The sequence below is a fragment of the Passer montanus genome, unplaced genomic scaffold (genome assembly GCF_014805655.1).
Source record: "Passer montanus isolate IOZ18808 unplaced genomic scaffold, ASM1480565v1 scaffold132, whole genome shotgun sequence".
Taxonomy (NCBI): Eukaryota; Metazoa; Chordata; class Aves; order Passeriformes; family Passeridae; genus Passer; species Passer montanus.
In genome coordinates, this window is record NW_024360055.1 from 483,014 (window position 1) to 502,043 (window position 19,030).

At 51.5% G+C, this 19,030-nt stretch overlaps 2 protein-coding genes across 4 annotated transcripts; one reads left to right on the plus strand and one right to left on the minus strand.

The window, feature by feature from the left end:
- Nucleotides 1-743: 743 nt before the first annotated feature.
- On the minus strand, nt 744-2,818 carry YOD1 (YOD1 deubiquitinase). Its single transcript, XM_039699356.1, has 2 exons — nt 2,547-2,818; nt 744-2,096 (listed from the first exon to the last, which is right to left on the minus strand). The coding sequence occupies exons 1-2, from the start codon at nt 2,752-2,754 to the stop codon at nt 1,390-1,392; spliced, it is 915 nt and encodes a 304-aa protein (XP_039555290.1). The 5' UTR covers nt 2,755-2,818; the 3' UTR covers nt 744-1,389.
- Nucleotides 2,819-3,524: 706 nt separating this feature from the next.
- Nucleotides 3,525-17,691, plus strand: PFKFB2 (6-phosphofructo-2-kinase/fructose-2,6-biphosphatase 2). Of its 3 annotated transcripts, none has more exons than XM_039699353.1 (16): nt 3,525-3,717; nt 4,216-4,341; nt 4,431-4,527; nt 4,853-4,919; nt 5,048-5,122; nt 5,231-5,287; nt 5,714-5,838; nt 6,263-6,470; nt 6,641-6,787; nt 9,226-9,330; nt 10,644-10,773; nt 11,715-11,777; nt 12,287-12,360; nt 13,698-13,940; nt 14,459-14,522; nt 15,617-17,691. In XM_039699353.1, exons 1-15 carry the CDS (start codon nt 3,654-3,656, stop codon nt 14,483-14,485), a joined length of 1,608 nt encoding a protein of 535 aa, XP_039555287.1. In that variant the 5' UTR covers nt 3,525-3,653; the 3' UTR covers nt 14,486-14,522; nt 15,617-17,691. The 3 variants fall into 3 exon arrangements, with proteins under 3 accessions (XP_039555287.1, XP_039555288.1, XP_039555289.1); XM_039699354.1 differs by having other exon boundaries at nt 13,722-13,940; XM_039699355.1 differs by lacking the exons at nt 13,698-13,940; nt 14,459-14,522.
- Nucleotides 17,692-19,030: the final 1,339 nt, after the last annotated feature.

The following is a 19,030-nucleotide window of genomic DNA, read 5'->3' on the forward strand; positions in this document are numbered from 1 at the left end:
TTCTTGTTCCCCAGTCTAAAAGTGCAAGGAAGGTCAGTCCAAACAGTAACAGAAGAATGGCAGGCAAAGGATATTTTAAAATTCAAGAAACAAGGATATGTTGCAGGCATTTCAAAGAAAAAAAAAACAAAAATCCCCTTCAGTAATATGCACCTTTACAGCACCTTTTAACAGCCCTCAAAAGCACTTGCTGTTAAGCTTCACAACCCCACTGTGAGGTAAAATATTCCAATTAAACCAATTTCATCCTTCCCTGATTCTGAACAGTCCAAGGAGTGGGGCACTTCCCCCAGCTTATTTTCATCTGAATATTCAGCTGTGATATTTCATTATCACAATGAAAGTCTTGCTACTCCACAGTCAGTGGTGACAAATCAAACACATTAAGGCAGAAAGCAGATGGAATTTCAAGCCTCCCTTCTGGCTCTGGCCTTCAGAGGGCAAAACATTTTACCAGCAAAGAGTGAGAACTCAACCTTAAAGTGCTTATTCACAGTATTTGGAAACTGGAACAGCTTAGTAACACCATGGCCGTGATTGGCTCTGCTCAAGTAAAATATTCAAAGTATTTAACAGATGCAAATTAAGTCACTTCCCTAACTACTCACTTCCCTCTTGCAGGAATTTCCAATGCTATTATGAAGAAGAATCCCAAGTATTCCAGGAAGCATGCTTATGCTCTGATGCAGTGTAAACACCAGGGGGTTCAGAGTTATTTTTCAAGCAACTAAAAACTACCTACGGAGGATTAATAAGTTTTATTCAACACTTATCCATCTAGTCATTAATTTAAAGGCTACCTTAAAGCTTAGAGGCCATTGCTTTCCCTAAAGTTCTCTGCACACAAACTACACAGTCTATTCCTGATGGTGCAGGGCAGCTCAGAGATCCTCTTTCCACTACAAACTGTATTTTGACTTTGTACTTGGTATTTCCATTACCAATCATGCACCACACGAGCAGTTTCCCCTCTGAGAGCTGCACATATGTGCAGAGCCCAGTTCTCAGTGTAAGAGATGATGTGTGTGTGTTTCCCAAAGCCTCAGGTTCATTGAGTTACCCTGAAAACGAACATTCAGCACCTCAGAGGTGGATTTCACACCAGTGCTGGACGAGCCTGGCTGTGTGTGTCTGCTCAGATCACTCACACGCACACAGAAGGTGATGCAATCAAGGTGTGGCTGCCACTGTCCACCACCAGCCCGAGTGCCATCCCTACTCCCCACCCCTACCCCCAAACCTGCGCGTTGGCCACCACGAAGCTAATTCGCTTTTCGAGCTCTGTGAACGGAATTTTATCATTACAAACAGCTTATCTGGGACCCCAGAATCTGATTCCGGAGCGCTGAGGTAGTCGATGGCACCCTCCTCCTCCTCCTCAGGCCGAGCTCACACCTCCCCGAAGTTGGTGTGCCCCGTCTCCCTGGCGTGCTCCCTGGCCTCCAGCTGCCCCGTCAGTCCCTTCTGGCACACCATGCAGCGCAGGGCGAAGCGGTTCACGTCCGTGAACTGCCTCTTCCTGCGCGCCTCGTCCGCCAGCTCCAGCGCCTGCGCCAGCACCACGTCGTCGCTGCTGGGGAAGATGGTCTGGGGAGGGAGGTCGGAGCCGGGCAGGCGGCGCTCCAGCGGGTCGTAGTGGATGCCGTCGTAGATGAGCAGCACGCGCCGGCTGTAGCCCGCGTCCTCGCCGAAGCGGTCGATGCGCACGGTCTGCGTGTCCACCACGCAGATCTCGCACTGGTAGAACTTGGAGAGGATGGACACCTCGATGGCGCCGCCCCACGTCTCCTCCCTGCGGATCCAGTCGCAGTACTCCCGGTTGCTCTTGCCCAGCACGGCCTCGCAGTACGACTCGGGGTCGCTGGCCACGATCTGGGCGATGAGGTTGCGCATCTCCGGGGCGCAGCCCGGGTCGTACACACCGCCCTCCACCACGTAGAACACGCTGGTGAACAGGCAGGAGTTGTCTGCTGGCACCACCCTCCTGGCCAGCACAGGCACGGCTTCCCTCACGGGCTGGGACATGGCTTTTTTGGCGACCACCGGCGAGCCGGGCTCGGGTTTGGAGGTGTCCTCTTCCACTATGAGAGTGTCACCTGCCAGAGGGGGGGAGGGACACAAAGGGGACAACTGAAGCCGCTGCTGCTCCTCCAACGCAACAACGCGGCCGTGCTGTCATTGCCGGAGGTCACGGAGGAGAACCGTGGAATGGTTTGGGGTCTTAAACACCACCCAGCCCCGCCCGCCCGTTTTTACCCCGGCTCGGCGTCCCGCCGGGAAACAGCCCCGGCCAACAGCCGCCGGCAGCACAACGGCCCCCGCGGGACTCACCTGGCGTGGCCCGGACCCCGTCCCCTCACGCCCCGCGCGCCTCTCCCTCGGCACCCCCGGGACGCGGCCAAAGCCCCGGCGGCGCCGGCAGCGAGAGCACGAACCGGCCCGACGGCCGCCCGAGGAGGGGCGTGTGCGCCACGGCCTCTTTAATTAACGCGATTGCAGGCGGCGCGGCCCGCAGAGCGCCGCCCTGCTCCCCGCGGGGCCCTCACCCGAGTGGATGCCGAGCTCGCCGAGCCGCCGCTCGCCGTCGCTGAGGTCGAGGCTGCGCGGCGGGAAGCCGTGCAGGAGGCGCTGGGCGGGCGCGGGCACTCCGGTGAGCGCGGCGAGCGCGGCCTGCATGTCGCGGAGGCGGGAGTGCGGCGACAGCCCCGGCAGCGCGTGCGAGCCGCTCCGGGCCTTGCAGCGCAGCCGCAGCATCCTCGGGGCCGCCGCCGCACCGGCCGCCGCCGCTTCCGCTTCCGGCCGTGCCCGCCCCGCTCTCGCGAGAGCACGCCGATCCCACCCCCCCCACCAACCCCGAGCGGGCGGCCAATCAGAGTGCGGGCGGGGCGGGGCGCGCGCGGCGCCCGCTCATTTGCATAGCGCGCGGCTCATTTGCATAGAGCCGGGCGCCGCGGCCGCGTCATCGGCACGGCACGCCGGGCGTCTGATTTGCATACAGGAGCTGGCCCCGCCCACTTAATTTGCACGCAGCCGGACACCCCCTGCCGTCTCATTTGCATGGCGCGAGGCGTCGCCGTGAATTCCCGCCCCCTCCCTTCCCCGCTGATTACCTCCCGTTTGATTTGCATAGCCCGCCTGAATTTGCATAGAGGCGCGAGCTCTCCCGTCTCATTTGCATCGCGCGCGCGCGCTCCCGTTCCCCTCTCGCCCCGCCCACCGCCCTTTCGGCCTCATTTACATACAGCGCGCGGTTGCCCTGCCCTCCCGGTCTCATTTACATACAGCGCGCGGCTGCCCCGCCCTCCCAGTTTATTTACATACAGCGCGCGGCTCTCCCTCCCTCCCTGTCTTATTTGCATACAGCGCGCGGCTGCCCCGCCCTCCAGATCTCATTTGCATACAGCGCGCGGCTCTCCCTCCCTCCCAGTCTCATCTGCATACAGCGCGGCAGCTCCGCCCTCCAGATTCATTTGCATACAGCGCGCGGCTGCCCCGCCCTCCCGGCCTCATCTGCATACAGCGCGCGCCCCCGCGCGCGTGACGCGGGCCCGTTTTCCCGCCCCGCCGCTCCCCTCTTCCCGCGTGTGCGGTGCCCGCTCCCGGTTTCCGTTCCCGCTCCGCCGCTCTGCGGGCGCGGGGCGCGGCGCGGAGCCATGTCGGCGGCGCCGCGGGGCTGCGGCGGGGCCCCGCGGGGCCGGGCCGGCGACAAGCAGTGCTGTGAGTAGCCCCGGTGCGGAGGGACGGAGCCGGTAACGGGAGGGGGACGGGGCTGCGCGCGGTGCCCCCGAGCCTCCTGCCTGTCCCCTCCCGCCGCTCCCCGGCTGCCGCGTCCATCCCTCTCCCCTGCTTTTCGCCCCAAATCCGCCTGTCCCGGGCGCTTCGGGAGCCGGCTCGGGCTGCTGGCTGGGGGAACGTGACCGCTTTGTTAAAAACATCTTTCGTTCGCCCTTGGCGGCGCTGCCCGGCGGTGGATGCTGTTAACGCTGCGAGCCCCGTTAGGCAGCGGTGCTGCCGGTCCGCCTCGTTAGCGGACACCGGCAGAGCACAGAGTGCTCGCAGCCGGTTATTAACCACGGGGACACACGGCGAGCCCGTCCTGCGATGCTTTATCCCGGGGTGATGCTGTGCTGGGTGACACTTTATGCTCTGCAGCGCCCCTGATGCTGTTTTGGGGTGGTTTGGGGTTGTTTTGGGGTGTTGTTTTTTTTTTTGCAGCATGGGCTTCCTACATGACCAACTCCCCGACGCTGATCGTGATGATCGGGCTGCCTGCGAGGGGCAAGACCTACATGTCCAAAAAGCTCACCCGCTACCTCAACTGGATCGGGGTGCCCACCAAAGGTGGGTGGGTGTGCGGGGGGACACCCCTGCCCCGTGCTGTGCCACCTGCCAGTGGAACGCCCTCACCCTGTCCTCTCCTGTGTGTGAAGTGTTCAATTTAGGGGTGTACCGGCGCGAGGCAGTGAAGTCCTACAAGTCCTACGACTTCTTCAGGCACGACAACAAGGAGGCCATGGAAATCCGCAAGTGAGCCCTGGCACGGGCTGGGTGGCTCCCTGCAGGGCTGGGGTCTTGGCAGGCTGCGTGTGAGGAGCAGAAAATAACCCAGAGTCCCCAGGGAAGGGAGAAGGAACGGCACAGCCCGTGCAGGCATCCTGTGTGGGAGTTTGGGGCTGGCACAAAGCTCAGGGGCTGCAAGGGTCGGGTCACAGCGAGGTGCCCCAGGATCTGTGGGGCTCTTAGGGCAGCTCAGGGTGTGAGGGAGGTGTTTGAATCCCTCCCTGCTGGCTCAGAAGCTGTGCTGTGGGAATGCTTTCCATCAGCTGTGACCATCCCTATTTCTGTCCTGCAGACGCTGTGCCCTGGTGGCTCTGGAGGATGTGAAGTGTTATCTCCTGGAGGAGTGCGGGCAAATAGCTGTAAGATCCTCTGCACTAAAAATAGTCTTGTATCAGTTCAAAGCTGCCGGCAGCGTTCAGGGACCTGATTTGGGGTGTAAAAGTCTGAAGATAAACTTGCTCAGTGCTCCTTCCTCGTTTTCTGCCAGGTGTTTGATGCGACCAACACGACTCGGGAGCGCCGGGACCTGATCTTAAATTTTGCCAAGGAAAATGCTTTCAAGGTAGTGCTTTAATTGTGTGTGGGATTAATTGTGTGTTTAATTTGTGGCTCCCTGGCACAGGAGCTCTGGAGTTTGCCTCTGAAATGTGCTTCCTTGCCTCCTCCCTAGGTGTTTTTCGTGGAGTCTGTCTGTGATGATCCAGAGGTCATCGCTGCCAATATCCTGGTGGGTGCTGCCCTTCCCAGGCTCAGCTTGGGCTCTCGGTGCAAGGTCGTGGGCTCGGGGAGCTCCTGGGGATCTCTGCAAACGCCTCCCTCTCACGTTTCACCTGTGGAATAAGCAGCTGGGATTTGCAGGTTTATTAAAAGCCGGAGATGCCGTTATGTGAGAATGTGGAAATCGAGTGGAGCCGGGAATGGGTGACCTTGGAGCGCTGTGCTGGCCAGGGAGGGAGGGCAGAGCTCTGAGCCAGCGGTGTCTGTCAGGGCCAACCACTTCAGTGCCTTAAGAGTCGCCCTTTGTTTCCTCTCCAGGAGCAGGTTTTTCCTCAGGGCAGCGTCAAACAATGCGGATTTGTTTCAAAAGGGGGGGAATGTTATTCATCTTTTGTTCCCTCTTCAGTTTGCTTAACTCACAAGGTCTGTTGGGCAGGAGGTGAAAGTTTCCAGCCCTGACTACCCGGAGAGGCACAGGGAGAATGTGATGGACGATTTCCTGAAGAGGATCGAGTGCTACAAGGTCACCTACCAGCCTCTGGACCCTGATGTTTATGACAAGTAAGCAAATCCCTTTGTCCTTGGGCACATGAGCTGCTTTGCTGTCAGGATGCTCCAACACCTCTGCTCTCCCCAGGTGTGGCTGTGTGCAGGGAATCACAGGTCCCAAGTGAGATTTGGGGGGATTTTTGTCTGTGTGCTGCAGAATCACAGGATGGTTTGGGTTGGAAGGGATCTCAAAGCTCATCTGTGACAGCCATGGGCAGGGACACCTTCCACTATCCCAGGCTGCTCCAAACCCTGTCCAAGCTGGCCTTGGTCCCTTCCAGGGATCCAGGGGCAGCCTCCCTGTGCCCACCCTCCCAGGGAAGGATTTTTAAGCCCAGCAGTCCTAGAGGAGCAGTAGCTGGGTGACACCCCCAGGTGCTCGTGCCTCATTTTTCAAACCACCCGTGTGGGTGTTCTTATTTTATGTCCACTCCAGAGATCTTTCCTTCATTAAAGTGATCAACGTGGGCCAGCGGTTCCTGGTCAACCGAGTGCAGGACTACATCCAGAGTAAAATTGTCTATTACCTGATGAACATCCACGTGCAGCCACGCACCATCTACCTGTGCCGGCACGGGGAGAGCGAGTACAACCTGGTGGGCAGGATTGGAGGGGACTCTGGCCTCTCAGCCAGGGGGAAGCAGGTATGTGTGTGCCCAGCAGCCCCTGGGGGCTGTGCCTGTGCCTGGGAGCCAGGCCTGATGCCTTGGGGTGGTTAATTAATACAGATGACGCCTTAAGTTTTAGTTTTGGTGTTTCTCAGAGTCTGTGCTCGGTGTGGGACTCCTGACCTCCCCGGGGCTTTTCTCCCCAGTTTTCCCAGGCACTGAAGAAGTTCATTGAGGAGCAGGAGATCGTGGACCTGAAGGTGTGGACGAGCCAGCTGAAGAGGACAATCCAGACAGCAGAGTCCCTGGGGGTGCTCTACGAGCAGTGGAAGATCCTCAACGAGATCGATGCTGTGAGTGAGAGCCTGCCTAAAAACCTCAGCTTTTCTAGGTGGGGAATAATGCTTAAAACCAAATTAACCACCATAAACCCTGATTTATGTTGGAGCCCTGGATGCTGAGAGTTTCCAGCGTTCTGTGCAGAGCACTGCATTTGAGCTGAGGCTGTGGAGAAGGCTTCCAGAATTGGTTAATAGCACTGGGATTGTGGGTGTGCAGTTGGTTAGAAGTGTGCAGTGTCACAGAGTAAAAAACTTAAAGTTTAGGGTTTCAGAATATAGAAATAAATATGAAGCAAGAGGTTTTGGGGCAGAGACAGGTTGTTCTTTACCTTATTCTTCCTTCTTCTTCATGGGTTTGGGTTGGGGAATAATGTTTAAAGCCAAATTAATCACCATAATCCCAGCTGATTTATGTTGGAGCCCTGGATGCTGAGAGTTTTAAACTTTCTGTGCTGAAGGGCACAGACCCACAAGAGAGCACTGCATTTGGCCTGGGGCTGTAAAGAAAATTTCCAAAATTGATAAATAGCACTGGGATTACAGATGTGAAGTTGGTTACAAGTGTGTAATATCACAGGGTGGAAAATTGAGAGTTTGGGATTTTAGAGTATAGAAATAAATATGAAGCAAGATGGAGGTTTTAGGGCGGAGACAGGTTGTTGTTCTTTACCTTCTTCATGGGTTTGGGTGGGGAATAATGTTTAAAGCCAAATTAATCACCATAATCCCAGCTGATTTATGTTGGGACCCTGGATGCTGAGAGTTTTAAACTTTCTGTGCTGAAGGGCACAGACCCACAAGAGAGCACTGCATTTGACCTGGGGCTGTAAAGAAAATTTCCAAAATTGATAAATAGCACTGGGATTACAGATGTGAAGTTGGTTACAAGTGTGTAATATCACAGGGTGGAAAATTGAGAGTTTGGGATTTTAGAGTATAGAAATAAATATGAAGCAAGATGGAGGTTTTAGGGCGGAGACAGGTTGTTGTTCTTTACCTTCTTCATGGGTTTGGGTGGGGAATAATGTTTAAAGCCAAATTAATCACCATAATCCCAGCTGATTTATGTTGGAGCCCTGGATGCTGAGAATTTTAAACTTTCTGTGCTGAAGGGCACAGACCCACAAGAGAGCACTGCATTTGGCCTGGGGCTGTAAAGAAAATTTCCAAAATTGATAAATAGCACTGGGATTACAGATGTGAAGTTGGTTACAAGTGTGTAATATCACAGGGTGGAAAATTGAGAGTTTGGGATTTTAGAGTATAGAAATAAATATGAAGCAAGATGGAGGTTTTAGGGCGGAGACAGGTTGTTGTTCTTTACCTTCTTCATGGGTTTGGGTGGGGAATAATGTTTAAAGCCAAATTAATCACCATAATCCCAGCTGATTTATGTTGGAGCCCTGGATGCTGAGAATTTTAAACTTTCTGTGCTGAAGGGCATAGAGAACACTCCACTGGGGCTGTGGAGGTTTCCAAAATTGATAAATAGCACTGGGATTGTGGGTGTGGAGTTGGTCAGAAGTGTGTAATAATATCACAGGCTGGAAAATTTAGAGTTTGAGGTTTTAGAATATAGAAATAAATATGAAGCAAGGTGGAGGTATTAGGACAGAGACAGGTTGTTCTTCTTTACCTTTTTCCTTCTTTTCCATGGGTTTGGTTAGTATTTTACAATTAAATAGAAAAAGTTCACACTATGGGCTTTGAGAGATCATTTATTGGGTTAAAAAGGAAAATAATCTAGGTATCATTTCTTAATTAAATAGTTTAGCCTTAAAAAACCTTATAACAAAAAATCATTTACTATTTTATACCTTACTAATAAAAGACTACAGAACTCATGGCTGTAAGGCTGTAGCACTAATAAGAAACAATAAACACCTCAGTCTAAATGTCTCCAGTGCCTTCAATCTTAACCCCAGCAAAAGTAGGAAAAACAAACAAAACCCCACAATCTCTGTTGATTTACAGCCATGTTTTTGTATCACAGACCTCAGCCTTCCAGGGTGGGGTTTGGGGTGGTTGGGTAGAGGGCTGGGAGTGTTGAGAGCTGCCAGGTGTTGCTGGGGACATTCCAGGTGGTGTGGAGGAGGAAAAGAACACTGAGCATCCCAGACATCTGTCACACCCTCCTGGCTGGGCAAAGGTTGCTGCTCCCACTCTGATTCCCTCAGGAAATTGCAGGGTGGTTGCTGGGGAAGCAAGGGCTCATTTTTCATCCCTGGCAAACACCAGGGATGTCATCCTTTTTAGTTCTGAGATAAAACCAAAGCCCAGCCTCTTCAAACCACCCTGGAACCACACTGGGGGCAGGGCTGGGTCAGATGCAACACCTGAAATTTCCATGCCATAAAGGGAACCCTGATCTCAGCCTCTGCTGCTCCTTCCCTCTCTGTTTGCCCTCTGATGAAATGAGGTTTGTGGTAACCAGTTTTTGCTTCCCTCAGGGGGTCTGTGAAGAAATGACCTATGCAGAAATTGAAGCCAAGTATCCAGAAGAGTTTGCCATGAGGGATCAGGAGAAATATCTTTATCGTTATCCTGGAGGGGAGGTGAGGACCCTAAGAAACAACAACACACAGTGCAGTGAAACAAACATTTATGTGTGGGGTTGAAGTTAAAACTGACTCACTTTGAGGTTATTCTGCCAGTGTTTGTATGCAAAATTGCAAATTTTAATCCTGATGAAAACATTAGGATCCCCAGTTCTTTTCTGGGGGAAATGTTTCTGCAATATTTGAATGCAAAATTGAAAATTTTCATCCTCATGAAAGCATTAGGATCCTCAGTTCTTTTCTGGGGGAAATGTTTCTTGATTTTCCTCACTGGGGATCAGGAGAAATACCTTTATTATTATCCTGGAGGGAGAGGTGAGGACCCTAAGAAAGAGCAACACACAGTGCAGTGAAACAAACATTTATTTGTGGGGCTGAAGTTAAAACTGACTCACTTTGAGGTTATTCTGCCAATATTTGAATGCAAAATTGCAAATTTTCATCCCGATGAAAAAATTAGGATCCCCAATTCTCTTCTGGGGGAAATGTTTCTTGATTTCCCTCATTGGGGTGTGCAGATGGTGCTTTTCCATCCATTAATTTGGCCTCTTGCTGGGCGCTGCCCTCAGACAGCATCAGGGGGTTTCTGCATCCCAGGCCTGAATTGTCACTGAGAAACCATCTGGGGAGCAGAATTACCCTGGGTGTGGCCTGGAGTCATTGCTGGCTTCACCTCACAACCTGTTTAAATGAATCATTTACTATTTTATTTGGTTTTTTTCCTGACTGCACTCATTGAGCCAGTATTTGAATGCAAAATTGCAAATTTTAATCCTGATGAAAACATTAGGATCCCCAATTATCTTTTGGTGGAAATGTTTCTTGATTTCCCTCATTGGGGTGTGCAGATGATGCTTTTCCATCCATTAATTTGGCCTCTTGCTGGGCGCTGCCCTCAGACAGCATCAGGGGGTTTCTGCATCCCAGGCCTGAATTGTCACTGAGAAACCATCTGGGGAGCAGAATTACCCTGGGTGTGGCCTGGAGTCATTGCTGGCTTCACCTCACAACCTGTTTAAATGAATCATTTACTATTTTATTTGGTTTTTTTCCTGACTGCACTCATTGAGCTCCCAGTAATCTGAGCCCTCCCACGGTCTGAGGTTCTGACACTGAATTTCACTTTCTGCTCTTGCCTTTTTTTGGGTCTTTTTTTTTTTTTTTTACTATTTTTACCACCTGACCCATAACCTCCTTTAACTTTCTGCTGCTTTAACTGATATTTCCCTGAAAGTGACGCTGTTAATTGCCACCTCTGTTTAACCCTGTGTTTACACAACCCCTTGACCAGTTCCTGTTTGGTTTTCCAGTCCTACCAGGACTTGGTGCAGCGCCTGGAGCCAGTAATTATGGAGCTGGAAAGGCAAGGCAACGTCCTGGTGATCTCCCACCAGGCTGTTATGAGGTGTCTCGTGGCTTATTTTCTTGACAAGAGTGCAGGTACAAAAATAAAGGGATGGCTCCTCTCCCTGCTCCCCCTCACGGGGTTTTTGGGAGGGTGGTTTGGAATGACTGGGTGGATTTTAAAATTTTTTTTTTAACAAGGTGTTTTTTTTAACAAGCTGTTTAAAAAAAGGAGGAAAGGAAATGTTTCAGCAGTGCTTTAACCCTTGCACTGCAGCAGTGCAAGGAGCTCCCTGGGGATGTGTTTTGCTGCCCAGATGTTGTTTTGGAGCTGTTTTCAGCAGCAGTGCTTACAGAATGTATAAAGGACTGGTTTTTAATGCAAAGAAAAATAAAAATTCATCATTTTCTGATAAATTAAAGAGCCTCAGTGGCCTGGAAAGGCTGGCAGGAGTGCTCCACCCCAGGGAAATGCTGATTTCTTGCACAGCACACACACCTGGAAGGTTCCAGTCTGCTGCAAGCTCCACTGAGTGGCACTAGAGCTTCATAAAACTTCTAATGACATTAATAAACTTCTAACAAACTTCATAAACTTTTCAATACAGCTCTGAATAAATCTCCTGTGGGCCCATGGCAGCTGTTGCTGAGGTGCTTTCCCAGTCATGTGCCACTGGAGAGGTTCCCTCTGGCTGGCCCTGAGCACTGGGAATGGAATTATGGAATTATTTGGGTTGGAAAAGCCCTTTTGGAGGGTGGAGTCCAACCCCTGAGCCAGCCTGGCCTCCATTTCCAGCTGCTGCATTTTGATTTTGTGTCTCAGGCTGCCAGCAGTGCCTGGGTGCCATCCCCTGGCTCTCACCCCCAGGACAATTCCCTTCAATCCTGGAATGGTTTGGGTTGAAAGGACCCTTAAAAGGGTTCAGTCCAACCCCTCTGTGCTGGGTGGGGACATCCCACTGCTGCCGTGGGGCTGGGGAGGGGACAGGGGGGCTGTGGCATCCCAGGTGACCCCAGAGCACCTTTCTGTGCCCTAGATGAGCTGCCCTACCTGCGCTGCCCCCTCCACACCATCCTCAAGCTCACACCTGTTGCCTATGGTAAATAACTGCTTTATTTTCATTTTTTAATTTTCATTCCTCTCCTGGTTTGTGTGTGGGGATGTTATGGGCAGGTTTGGGTCCATGTGTGGCAGCACCTGGCCGTGCTCTAGAAGCTTCTGGTAATGCATAAAAAGGTTATTTCCTGGTTAACATATAAAAAGTTAGCACAGAAAAGGGTTCTGGAGGGGTGGGGGAGCAGATGTGGAGGTGCAGGGTCTTCTCCCCTGGCCTCTCTTTTAAACAATTGGATTTTTCCTGTGGGTGAGGAAGGCTGTGCCTCCAAATCTGGGGTGCAGTCAGTTAAAATTGGCTTTTCTGTGCAGCCCAAACAACTCAGGGTTGTGCTCTCACACTTAAAAACCACCAAGTGTAAAATTCTCTTTGTGGGGTGAAGTGTGGATTTATGAGCTGGGTTATTTTTATAAATCAGAGATTTATTCCTGTTCATTTCCCCGCTGTTTTTTAAATAAATCACTCACATAAACCTCTCTTTCTCTTGGGTGAAGGCTGCAAGGTGGAGACAATTACCCTGGATGTGGAAGCAGTGAACACCCACCGGGACAAACCCTCCCTCATCTCAGTAAGTTTTGCTGCACCCCAGGTTTTCTTTATTTTACACCAAATTTTAGGCCCACAACAAGCCTTTAACTTGCCTGTGAATAAGTTTTCTGGCTCCACCTTTAACAGAATAAGTCACAAACCCTCATTTAAACACTTGCTGGAACTGCCTGGTGCCTTTCAGTGAACAGAAGGATTCTCTTCAGAAACAACATCAAAAAGCAGAATTAATTTTAAGGTGCATTAGTGCTTCCCAAGCCAAGGAAGATGTTTTTCAGAGCTGTTGTAGGGACCAGAATGAGGAAATTTTGGGCATAAGATTTGAACTCCAGGTCTTGTTCTCAGTTTTCAGTTCAGTGTTTGTTGCTGATGCTTATTGGTGATTTCCAAAAGACTTGGCAAAAGGGTTAAAGTGGATTTTTCTCCTTGTCTTGATGAGTTTTCTCTTTCTGAAATCCTCTCTCTGCCATTATTTAAATTACTGTTGACCATCCACCTTGTAACCACCCCCTAAATCTGGGGGAGCTGCTGACCTCTGAGGGCTTTGATTTTGCAAACCCTGTTTTCCAAAGGGACTGCCAGGGAAAGCCTCAGTGATTGCCTCTAATTAATCCCCCCAATTAGAGAGCACAGACCAGCTCTGCTGCCTCACAGGAACTCTGAGTGCATCTGATTTTAGGTTTTGTCCATTTAGGCTTTTTGCTGTAATTTATGAAGATCCCTTGGGCTGGGATCTGGTTATTCTTGTGTGCTGAGGGACTGGGGAAACTGGGAACCTGCAGCTGGAGGATTTGTGGAGCTGCCAGATGCCAAACTGAGGATATTGGACATGATTTGTGTGGATCCTCCTGGTTCCCAGCATGTCCCTGCTCGCCAGGGGTTGTTTTAGGTGATGTTCAAAGGTTCTTCCAACCCAAACCACTCTGGGATTTATCACTTTTCCAACTTCTCTGTGACCCCTGCATGGAAATCACTGCTGCCCACTTGGAGGCTGCTTCTGTTCTTTGCTTTGCTTGGGTAACACAGCTGCTTTGGGGCAGAAGGAACAGCAAGAAGGGAGAGTTTTCTTTTGCTTATTTCTTTTTCACCCTAAATTGATCATGCAGAGAGAAAAAAAAAAGGCAAAAAGAAAAAACCCCTTAAAAAAAACCCAAACAGAGCCACCTAAGCAAAACAAAAGTCCCAAAGGGAAGTAAAACTGCTGAAAAATCACTTTCCAGTTGTCTCCAAGGTGGATGAAGTTGTTTCCCAAGCTGGTGCAGGGCTGGGGAAGGCACAGCCCCATGCGGGGTCGCTCAGGGTGGGGTGCTGGAGGTGTGTGACGTGGCTTTAAACTGTGGTTCCCCCTTTTCGTTCCTGGTGATTCCCTCTGTGTGGGATCAGCACGACCTCCCCAGCAGGCAGAGCCCTGTGAGGATGAGGAGGAACAGCTTTACCCCGCGGGCCAGCGCCGACACCGTAAAGCGCCCGCGGCACCACAGCCTGGGCAGCAAACCCCTCCATCTGCTGGGGCCTCTCCCATCCCTGGAAGCTCGAGGGCCTTTCCCACCCCTGGAAGCTCGAGAAGGGGCTGAGCAGCCACAGCTGGAAGTCACTGTCCAGGTGGTACCTTCCCTCTGCTCCCCTCCCCACCATCACCGGGGTCCTTCCGAAATCCACACCCTGCCCAGGATCCTGAGCAGGGGCTGTTTCTGCATGGAGATTAGCCAGCCTGGATTGGATTAAGGACAAAAAAAACCACTTCAAAACCAGCCCCAACACATCAAAATCCCCCCCATCCAACTGGAGTTGTGGTGCCAGTCTGTCAGAGTCGGGCTCCACGCAGGTTTCCATCAGTGCCACAGGGATTTGGCAGGGGGTTTAATTCTGGGTAGGATTTTGCTTCTGGGCTAAAACCTGATTGGAAAAGTTACAAATGCCCTCTTTGTCCCAGTTTTTTACTGCAGCCAAGCGCTGTCCCTGCCTTCTATCACCTCCTGCTGCCACACAGACCTGCCCTGGGCTAACAGGGAATTTCGGGGCTGCTTCACTCCTCCCTCATTGGCTTTGCTGCTTTCCCTATTTCAGTCTCCTTTAAGATGCACTACGAGCCCTGCTGTGCTTCTCTGTTTCCTTTGCAGCCTCCAGAGGGAAATGCTTGCCTCTGAGTACCACTGCAAGCAGCTTGGGTGTGCTCTCTTTGGGGTTAGTAAGTCGGATTTCTCTTGATTTGTGTTGCATGGAAACCACTCTGGGCAAAGACAAAGCCATGGAGCAGAAGGAATCTTGTGCTGAGATTCTGGGGGGCCTCAGTGGGGGCTGAGCCTGCTGATCCAGGGGCTCCAGCTGGGCTTGTGCTTGTGCTGGCTGCTCCAGATTGTGGTTTTAGCCCAGCTTGTTCCATCCCTGGACTGGGACATGGGATGGCTCTGAGCAGGGCAGGGTCCCAGCTGTGTCCCAGGACAAGGTGTGGTGACATTGAAGCTCTCAGGGATTTTGCAGGAGTCACTGGATTGTGGATTTATCTTTGTTTTTCACTGTCTTGAGTGTGTTCCTGGTGTCTGTTGGGCCCTGAGTGAGGCAGAGGAAGGAGTTTTGTCAAAGCTCTGAGTATTTATTGTGGTTAATTTGCAAGGTGGTCACTGTGGTGGTTCTTGGGTGGTTCTGGCAGTGTGATTCCCCATGGAGAAGGTAAATAAAAATAAAGGTAAATAAAATAAAAATGAGCAACCCTGAGTAACCAACCTGCCTCCTTACTCCTGAGCTTCTCCACCTCTCTGAGCTTGTGTGGGCTCAGGCTGAGATGGGAAAATCCTTCAGGGGGGCTTGGCAGGAGGCTGAAGGGTGATGTAAAGAGTGAGACAGGTCTTTGTGTGTCAGACAATGCCCTGACATAGAGATGGGGCAACTGAGAGGTGTTTTAAAAACTTTATTCCATTTTCAGTCTCCTGAGAAGGGTGAGACAATGCAGGTGTAATTCACACCGTCACAATCAGAAGTTAATTATTTCCTGATTACAATAGATCATAAGCATTTCTTGGCCTATCAGCTTTTTGCCACACCATGCTGTAAATGCCTTAAAGCCAATCATCCAAAACTCCCCCTCGTGGGTCCCACTACACCCAATTCCCACATTTCTGTGCTGGGATGGAAGGGATGGAGCAAATCCTCAGGTGGTTCCTGTTGTGGGCAGCACTTCCATGGGGCTGGACTCACCTCTCCACGAGCTGAGCTGCCTCCAGCTTTACCCTCTCCTGCCTTCCTTGCTGTGACCTGTCCTGTTTCTCTTTTCCCTGCAGAGAATGGCTGCTTGAGCAGTGTAGGGGTTCCTGCTTTCCCCTTGGATCCATCCAGCTGGGAATTCCAGGACTGGAGCACCCCTGGGCACCGTGAGCCACCCTGGCCAGTACTTGCCTTGAACTGTGATTTTAGAGCCTGTCTGTGTCTTTTCTTTCCAAATGCTGCAATGTCTGTCCACGGGGCTGGAGAAGATTTCCTGTGGAGATTTTTCCAAGCTGCTTTGAACGCTCGTAAGCCAACGCGTCGCCGGCTGTTGAAATAGTGTCCCACGTCTTTCCTCCTGGCCAGGAGCCAAAATTAACCACAGTGGGAGGACAAAATAGTCATGGTTTTACTCACTGAGGCAGCTTTTCTTCGGAAAAGGCATTTCCAGGCCAAATCCCCGAGGTTTTATTTCTCCATTTCCAAGTTATGTCCAAGTTATTTCCAAGTTCAGACTCAATTTTTTTCTGGTTTTCAGCCACCCAGGGAGCTCCAGGTAGGGTTTGACTTCCCCTCCTTGAGTGCTGGTGTGAATCCCCCAATCTGAGCCAGTTCCTTTTTGCCTGGGTGCTTGTTCCAGGCTTCTGCTTGGATGTGACACCCAGATCAGCACATCCATCCCACGGGCTGCCTCCTGTGAGGGGCAGATGGGAATGAACCCTCCTGCCCCTCTCTGGAAGCAGCACAGCTCCCAGTGCTTTAAATCCCACCTCAAGCCCTATTTTAGCTTCTCCTCCCTACCTAAATTCCATCCTCTCACTCATTTTTCCTGCATTTTGGGGGTGTTTTATCCATTTACCCCAGAAAATGGGAGCGTGGCTGGGACCAGCAGGGCTCCTGGGCATGGTTTGCAGGAAGCACAAGGTTTTTAAAAGGTTTCTTTATTTTACACCAAATTTTAGGCCCACAACGAGCTTTTAACTTGCCTATGAATAAGCTGTGAATGTTCCCAATGCTGCCTTTCATAGTTTTAAGCTGTTGTAGAGTTTGGAGCACAGGTTGGTGCAGCTCTGTGTCTTAACTGAAATCCTTCCCTTAAATCCCCACCAAACCCCAAATTTTCAGTTCTCTCCCACAATTCTTGACTTGCATTTTGCCAAACTCCATTTTACCCCACTCCAGCTGTTCTTGCAATAAGGGCAGCACCCTCAGGTTGGGTGAAGAAAGGAACATTTGGGTACAGAGCAGGAGGCTGCTCTGGACCTGCTGTTCCAGGTGACTCCAGGATTTCTCTGAGCAGTTCTGGGCCCCAGAAGTTGCTTATTTTAAATGTGTAAATAAATGTTGGATATACCCACAGCAGGGAAACTGTGCCCTGGCTGTGGAGGAGCTCAGCAACTCCAGAGTTTGAGGCTTAACCTGGCCATTTTGAGCTCTAACTTGGTTGTTTTAAACACTCCCAGAGCTGTAATTTGATGAAACTGAGATAGAGAGGACCAAGGCACAAATCTGGACCCCTCAGGATTTCTGAGGAGCAGAAAAATGTGTTGATCTAAAGCGATTGTGCCACAGAGGGGTGAAATTTGGTGGTGAGAAATTGAGTTTTTATTAGTTTTTCTCCTCAGGGTTTTCCTCCCCAGGTCTGGTTTTGGGTTTTAAATGTTTTTGTGCTTAAAAATAAACCAGAAAAAAAGAAATGTTGAAGGAAGAGATTCAGAGGCTGTCCATGGCAGTCCTCAGTGCCACACTCCAAAGTGCTCTGAACGCACAAACCCGTCCTTGTCAGGCTGGCTGCCCTGACCAAACCCCTCCTGCTCTGTGGAAAAAGGAGTGGAAGATGCACTGTAGGATGTTTACGCACAAAAATGCTGGGATAACTTGCTGAAGAGTTCATGAAGTTCATGTCACTGAGCAGTAAATGATTGTAAGGAGACAAAAATCTATATTTTTACCTGCTGGGATTTGTGAATGTTGCTGTTGATGTGTTGTTGGGGGTTGTGAGGGTTTTTTTTTTTTAATCACTGCTGAAAATCAGGTGTTCTGCAGTTTGGGTCAGTGGCTGGGGGTCCCTTTTGGGGCTGTGGGATGGAATTTCATCCTTCTCTGCAGCGTTTGTGCCTCAGTGCTTTAATTAAAGCTTTTTCCTCCTGCATTTTAGCCTCGAGAAGGTTTAAAGCAAACACGCCTGGGGCAGAGCAGCAGCAGATTTGGGAGCTGATCATTGCCCCGAGGGTCCTGCTGAGCCCTCGGGGCTGCAGGGCTGGGGTGCTGCCAGTGGGCATCTCCTGGCAGCTCCCTGTGCCAGGGATTTCCTTGAAACCACCTGATTTCCTTGGCACTGGGCGTGCAAACACCCCAGAACAAACAGACCTTGCACAACAGGGTTTTTGAGATGGCTTTGGTGGAACAGCTCAGCAGCTGACACACAGGGGCAGGCAGGTCCCACTGAAGGGGACAGCAGCCAGCTCCACCTCTGCTGCTTGAAACACAGGCACGGAAAGTCAGGGGGTCACAAAACCCCCCCAGACCTGGGGAAATGCTCAGGAAGGTGCCAGGCTCACCTCCACACCTCCAAATCCACCTCCACACCTCCAAATCTACCTCCACACCTCTAAATCCACCTCCAAATCCACCACCACAGCTCCAAATCCACATCCCCACCTCCAAATCCACACCTCCAAACCCACCTGCACCTGCCCAGCTCATGCTGTGAGTGGAATCAGAGGTGGGTTTGGAGGTTTGAAGGTAGATTTGGAGGTGTGGATGTGGGTTTGGAAGTGTGGAGGTGAGCCTGGCACCTTCCTGAGCATTTCCCCAGGTCTGGGGGGGTTTTGTGACCCCCTGGCTTTCTGTGCCCCTGTTTCAAGCAGCACAGGTGGAGCTGGCTGCTGTCCCCTGTGTGTCACCGCCTGCCTGCCTCTGTGTGTCACTGCAGAGAAAAAGGAGCACTTGGGCTAAAAACTGCTCCATCTCTGGGAAAAACTGCAAAATGGGGGAAAGAGTTCAACCCTGCCTGGCTGGCTGGTCTGTGTACACTGGCTCTGACCTCAGAGCTGTCACCTCTGCCTGGTGTCCCCTTCCTGGCAGCTGGGGTGGGTGACACTCAAGCCCAGCCTGGCCTGGCTGCCAAGGGGGAACTGAGGGAGGAGAGGCACCAGCCTGGCCAGAGCCACCCTGGGGTGTCCCCAAGCCTCTCCCCGTGCCCCTCTGAGGGCTCTGGGGAGCAGTGCCAGTGCCACCCCTGCTGTCCCCTGCTCTGCTTGCACTGCAGCTCTGCCTGGAGTGTTTGGCGAGAGGGATCTTACCCAGCTGCTTGTGAACTTTCCTGCTCTGCTGCCTTCTAAGTGGTTTTTTTTTGTTAGGTTTAAAAGCTGCAGTGTCTGTCAGCTCGTGCTGTGTGTTGTGTGCTCTGTGCACTTGAGCATAAATCTCTGTCAGTGTTTATTTACAATAAAGAGACTAAAAAAACCCCACAGATAATGTCCTGTGTT

Excerpts from the sequence above, each read along its gene's own strand:
- YOD1 (XM_039699356.1), bottom strand. The coding sequence starts at position 2,754 with ATGCTGCGGCTGCGCTGCAAGGCCCGGAGCGGCTCGCACGCGCTGCCG. Across the intron at positions 2,097-2,546 it reads CGAGCTCGGCATCCACTCGG|GTGACACTCTCATAGTGGAA; the intron begins GTGAGGGCCCCG and ends CCCCTCTGGCAG.
- PFKFB2 (XM_039699353.1), top strand. The coding sequence starts at position 3,654 with ATGTCGGCGGCGCCGCGGGGCTGCGGCGGGGCCCCGCGGGGCCGGGCC. Across the intron at positions 5,839-6,262 it reads GACCCTGATGTTTATGACAA|AGATCTTTCCTTCATTAAAG; the intron begins GTAAGCAAATCC and ends TGTCCACTCCAG. Across the intron at positions 13,941-14,458 it reads AGCTGGAAGTCACTGTCCAG|CCTCCAGAGGGAAATGCTTG; the intron begins GTGGTACCTTCC and ends TTTCCTTTGCAG.